This window comes from Ailuropoda melanoleuca, chromosome X, assembly GCF_002007445.2.
Source record: "Ailuropoda melanoleuca isolate Jingjing chromosome X, ASM200744v2, whole genome shotgun sequence".
In the NCBI taxonomy this organism is placed as follows: Eukaryota; Metazoa; Chordata; class Mammalia; order Carnivora; family Ursidae; genus Ailuropoda; species Ailuropoda melanoleuca.
This window is the reverse complement of record NC_048238.1, coordinates 112,821,668-112,828,225: the sequence shown is the minus strand read 5'-3', so window position 1 is coordinate 112,828,225 and position 6,558 is coordinate 112,821,668. Positions and strand designations below refer to the sequence as shown.

At 37.3% G+C, this 6,558-nt stretch overlaps 1 protein-coding gene across 2 annotated transcripts in view; it reads right to left on the bottom strand.

The window, feature by feature from the left end:
• The window catches only part of VAMP7 (vesicle associated membrane protein 7), a 65,121-nt gene that overhangs the window by 1,242 nt on the left and 57,321 nt on the right, over positions 1-6,558 (bottom strand). For both annotated transcript variants that reach the window (XM_002930693.4, XM_034649159.1), the window contains one exon: positions 3,315-3,407. In XM_002930693.4, coding sequence (XP_002930739.1) covers positions 3,315-3,407 — 93 coding nt within the window. The remainder of the gene's footprint in view (positions 1-3,314; positions 3,408-6,558) is intronic.

The window sequence follows — 6,558 nt, the reverse complement described above, 5'->3', positions numbered from 1 at the left end:
AAAAGAAAGCTGATGATACAAGTAACACAGTAAAAACATTAGTCCTATTATAGATGGATAAACTTTTTAATTGTAATTTTGAAATATATATATATGTGTGTATATACATATATATATATATATATATATATATATATATATATATGTATTTTCTTAAAAGATTTTATTTACTTGAGAGAGAGGGAGCACAAGCAGGGGGAGGGGCAAAGGCTGAGAGGGAGAAGCAGGCTCCCCATGGAGCAAGGAGCCTGATGCGGGACTCGATCCCAGGATCCTGGGATTATGACCTGAGCTGAAAGCAGATGCTTAACCAACTGAGCCACCCAAGCACCCCTGAAGTATAATTTTAATAGTATATGCTTGTTCATATTACTAAATTCTAGAAAAATAGATTTATTTTAAACATTAGGCTCACTGCATTGATTTCGTCATTTGTCTTGCTTTAAATTACAACTTTTTTGATATCTTTAAGTGGCTGATTTCATTACTCAATGCTAGGAAAAAAAACACATTTATGAATTCCATGCTTGCTCCCAAAAGTCAGCAGAGTGTTTTTGCCTTACTTCCTTACAAATGTGAGGGAGGGGGGTGGTTTACAGCAAACTCTGGTTCTTAATGAATAAACTACTCACAGGTACACACCCACCCACACACACACACACACACACACACACACACACACACAGATATTCCAATCTGACATGAAGTTGACTATTTGCCACAGCTGAAATATAAGGATTTTTAAAGCTGAAGTACAATATATTAGGCGAGAACAGCTTTTGGGAAAGATTGATATTGCATTAAGAGCAGTGCTATGCATGTAATAAATAATCGATAAATACAATCTGAATTTAACAATAATCCAGCTTTATAAATCAACCTAAATTCACAGACCCAAGTAGAAGGAAGAAGGTAAGCTGAGGAGCCTAGAATGTGCCACCTGAGTATCCTGAGCAAGGAGACATTCCAGGCTATGGCACAATTTCCAGTATAACATCGCCTCTTCTCTGTTAGGTAAATGCAGCTATCTAAGGTGGAGGTCTTTCGACAGGGGTCAAGGAAAAGTGGAGCTGAGTTAGAGGTATCTGCTCAGAGTTAACTTTGGGCTTCTGCAAATGGCAAGAGGATGGGGAGAAAGGTTGCTTCACCCAGCCACAAACTACCCCCAAAGTAAAGAAAGCATCTCCCTCCCATCCTCCTTAGAGCAGTAGCTCTTAAACTTTTGGTTCAGGACCTCTTAAAAATTACTGAGGACTCCAAATTGCTCTTACATAGGGGGATTATAACTATCAACATTTACCATATTAGAAATAAGGCTTTAAAAATACCTATATAATGCATTTAAAAAGAAAAATAATAAACCATTAGAGATAAACATAACTATATTTCTCCAAGATCAGTTTTATGTGTCTTCTTGGCTAGCTATAGTACACAGCTACCCAATTAAACACTAACCTAGGTGTTAACTGTATTTTGTAGATGTGATTAAAGCGCTTAAATCAGCTGCCTTCAAGTAAAGCAGATTATGCTACATAATCCAAATTAGCCTGATTCAATCAGTTAGAAGCCCTTAAGGGCAGAGCTGAGGTTTCCTTGATGAAGAAGAAATTATGTCTGTAAATTACAGCTTTGCTCCTGCCCCAGAGGTCCAGATTGCCCTTCCTGGCAGCCTGACCTGAGGATTTTGAACTTGCCAAGCCAGCTCCCACCATCGCATAAGCTAATATCCTGTGATGTATCCTTAATATATATCCAGAGAAATTCAAAGAGAAGGTACATCTGTTAACAAGGACAATTCCATGAAAAAAAGGTTAAACTAAGAATAATAAGAGTTCTTAGAAATTTAAAGCATAGCTATGAAAAATAAATACATAGGATCAACAGAGCTGAAAAGAAAATTAGCTTGCAGGCAAGAGTGAGCTGCTAATTCTCTCAAATGTAATGCAAAAAAAAAAGGAGTTTAAGCATATTAAAAAGGTTACCAGAAATTCAGGATAGTTCAAAGAGGCCCAATATCTGTTTACATAGGGGTTACAAAAGGGAAACAGCATATAGACTGATTTATATTTATAAACAGGAAAACTACTAAATAAACATTAGGAAACTGAACTCAGGATGCATTAAAACAATACTACATAATGGCCACTCAGTATTTATCCCAGAAATGAAAGGATAGTTTAAGCACAATTATTAATGTAATTCTATATATTACTATTAAATGTAGATAGTCATATTATCAACTCATTGGGAAGAGAAATATAATTTCCCAAAATTAAATCCCTATTCCTGACTAAAACTTTAGGCAATCTAGAAACAAAAATAAAGTTCTTTAACTTGACAATAAAAATCTAACAAGAGTTCATAACACATATCACTCTTTTTTAAAAAGATTTTATTTATTTACTTGAAAGAGAGAGAAAACAAGTGGAGGGAGGAGAGAGGGAGAAGCAGGCTCCCCACTGAGCAGGGACCTCCATGTGAGAGAGGCCCCAAATGAACTGACTGAACCACCCAGGCGCCCTTACATATCACTCTTATAAATGAAATATTAGAAGCATTCCACTTAAAACCAGGAACTAAATAAAGATGCCCACTGGCACCATAATTATTCAACATTGCTAGTAATTGCAAATTATATATACATATACATACCTATATATAATTATGTAGAATTATATATAACCATGTGTATATAAATTTGATAATGTTGAAATTATTTACAGATGGTATCATAATTTACCTATAGAATGAGTCAGCAAATTAGAGCCCATGGCTTGTGAGCTAAGAATGGTTTTTATATTTTTGAAGGTTTAAAAGAAAAAGGATACGTGACAAAGACTATATGCAACCTGAAAAGCGTAAAATATTTATTATCTGGCACTTTACGGAACGTTTACTGACTCCTGACCGAAGAAATCAGAATACAGAAGAATAAACTGACAAACTATTACAACTAATAAGAATTATGCAGTTGCCAGACACAAAGACAGATCAATTAGAAAAGAGAAAACAGAAATAAAGAAATGGAGCATGCAATCACCTAGAAAATAGAAATATAATTAGAAAATGTGGAATCAATTACAAAAGGTAATTTTAAAAGCATCTCATTTCAATAGTAACAAAAACATTAAATACCCAGGAATATTTGGAATGCTTTGCCTGACTCCTTACATATAAACATTCTCAACAGGAAGATGGGGTTTAAGCATAATATTTTGGAGTGATTTCACAGGACAGCTCATTATTGAGAAAGAATTCCAGCATCCAGTTTCCTAAAGATTGAAAAATAACACACTAAAATGACAAAAACTTACAATTGATACGATGATGATGATGATAGTGAGTTTGAGATTCTTCATACACATGGCTCGTGCAAGATTTCTGCTGGTTGTTTTGAAGGTGACAGACTAGGAAAAAAAACATGAATTATTTGATCCCTGGCACTGACTACATGACCGATTTGTAGTAATAACCTGTAAAACTTTTACTTTCATTAATCATGTTGAAACATGAATTCATTACTCTCTTCACAGGTAGAGACTAGCCATTCATAATCACTAGTTCTCAGAAGTAGGACTTGGTCAGGTGTATGGGCAGCAGTACGAGCCCACTGGAAAATCTTCTCCCCTTTTTCTTGTCCGCTGAAAATATGCACATGGTGTCAAGAATCAGAAGACAATTATGGTTTCACTCATTTATGGAACATAAGAAATAGCAGGTCATCTGCGAAGAGAGACATTTTGACTTCTTCTTTGCCGATTTGGATACCTTTGATCCCTTTTTGTCTTCTGATTGCCTGTTGCAAGGACTTCTAATACTATGTTGAATAATAGTGGTGAGAGTGGGCATCCTTGTCGTGTTCCTGATCTTAAGGGAAAGGCTTCCAGCTTTTCCCCATTGAGAATAATGCTTGCAGTAGGCTTTTCATAGATGGCTTTTATGAGATTGAGAAATGTACCCTCTATTCCTACACTCTGAAGGGTTTTAATCAGGAAAGGATGCTGTATTTTGTCAAATGCTTTTTCTGCATCAATTGAGAGGATCATATGGTTCTTGAGTCTTTTCTTGTTGATATGATGTATCACATTGATTGATTTGCGAGTGTTGAACCATGCTTGCATCCCAGGTATGAATCCCACTTGGTCATGATGGATAATCCTTTTAATGTACTGTTGGATTCTATTAGCAAGGATCTTGTTGAGGATTTTGGCATCCATATTCATTAGAGAAATCGGTCTGTAATTCTCCTTTTTGAGGGGGTCTTTGCCTGGTTTGGGGATCAAGGTAATATTAGCCTCATAGAATGAGTTTGGTAGCTTTCCTTCTGTTTCTATTTTTTGAAATAGCTTTAGGAGAATAGGTATTATTTCTTCTTTGAATGTTTGGTAGAATTCCCCAGGAAAACCGTCTGGGCCTGGAGTTTTATTATTTGGAAGGTTGTTTATCACTGACTCAATTTCTTCATAGTTAATTGGCCTATTTAAGAAATCTATTTCTTCCTGTTTCAGTCTTGGTAGTTTATAGGTTTCCAGGAAGGCCTCCATCTCTTCCAGATTGTTTAGTTTTTTGGCATATAGCTGTTGATAAAAGTTTCTAATAATCCTTGCAATTTCAATGGTGCTGGTCGTGACCTCTCCCTTTTCAGTCATAATTTTAATAATCTCAGTCCTTTCTCTTTGTTTTTGGACAAGTTTTGCCAGTGGTCTATCAATTTTATGGATTCTCTCAAAGAACCAGCTTCTAGTCCTGTTGATCTGCTCTACTGTGGTTCTGGTCTCTAATTCATTGATTTCTGCTCTAATCTTGGTCAACTCCTTCCTTGTCAGTGGGTTAGGCCTGTCCCTCTGTTGCTGTTCCAGTTTCTTGAGGTGAGAATATAGAAACTGCATTTTAGATTTTTCTATTCTTTTGAGTGAGGCTTGGATGGCTATGTATTTCCCCCTTAGGACTGCCTTTGCAGTATCCCATAGGTTTTGGACCGTTGTGTATTCATTCTCGTTGGTCTCCATAAATTGTTTAATTTGTTTTTTGATTTCCTGGTTTATCGAGTCATTCTTGAGCAGGATGGTTCTTAGCCTCCAAGTGTTTGAGTTTCTTCCAGGTTTTTCCTTGTGGTTGAGTTCCAATTTCAGAGCGTTGTGGTCTGAGAATATGCAGGGGATAATTTCAATCTTTTGGTATTGGCTGAGACCTGTTTTGTGTCCCAGAGCATGATCTATTCTTGAGAATGTTCCATGGGCATTTGAATAGAATGAGTATTCTTTGGTTCTGGGGTGTAGTGTTCTATATATATCTATGAGGTCCAACTCGTCGAGTATGGCATTCAAAGCCTTTGATTCTTTGCTTAGTTTTTGCCAGGGTGTTCTGTCTATTTCTGATAGTGGGGTGTTGAGGTCCCCTACTATTACTGTGTTCTTATCTATATGTCTCTTTATTTTGGTTAAGAGTTGGCTTGTGTATCTTGCTGCTCCCCTGTTGGGGGCATATATATTAATAATTGTCATATCCACTTGTTGAATACTTCCTTTAAGAATAATATAGTGCCCTTCTGTATCTCTCTCTATGGCCTCTAGTTTAAAATCCAGTCTATCTGATATGAGAATTGCTACTCCAGCTTTCTTTTGAGGTCCATTTGCGTGGAAGATGGTACTCCATCCCCTTACTCTAAGTCTGAATGCATCTTTGGGTTCAAAATGAGTCTCTTGTAGACAGCAAATGGATGGGTCATGTCTTTTTATCCAATCTGCAACCCTGTGGCGTTTTATGGGAGAGTTTAAGCCATTTAGATTGATAGAGATTATTGACAGATATGATTTTAATGATGCCATTTCTCTTTAAAGTCTTTGTATCGGTTGTGACTTGCTGCTCTGTATCACTCTTGGGGCCTTTTTACCTTTATAGAGCCCCCCTTAATATCTCCTGTAGGGCTGGTTTCGTGGTTACGAAATTGGTTAATGATTGGCGATTTTGGAACGTCTTTATTTCTCCATCAATTCTGAATGACAGCTTTGCTGGATAAAGGATCCTTGGCTGCATGTTTTTCTCTGAAAGAGCTTTAAAAATGCCCCCCCAAGCCTTTCTCTCATTCCAGGTCTCTGTAGACAGGTCTGACGTAATCCTGATACCTTTGCCTTGGTACGTGAGAAATTTCTTTGCCCTGGCCGCTTTCAATACTGTATCCTTGGATCTAATATTTGCGAATTGCACTATGACATGCCGTGGCGTAGGTTTGTCCTGGTTGAGCTTGGATGGGGTCCTCTCTGCCTCTTGGACACGAATGCTTGTTTCCCTTGCTAGATTAGGGAAGTTTTCAGCTACAATTTGTTCAAATATCTCTTCTAGACCTCTGTTTTTCTCCACCCCTTCAGGGATGCCGATGATTCTGACATTGGATCGTTTCATAGAGTCAGTAATCTCCCGTAATCTACATTCGTGGGCGTGGATTTTTTTAAGACCAGCTTCTATTTTCGTTTTTTCTTCTACTAACCCATCCTCCAATTCGCTAACGCGTTCCTCTGCCTCGGTGACCCTGGCCGTCAGAGCCTCTAGTTTTGACTG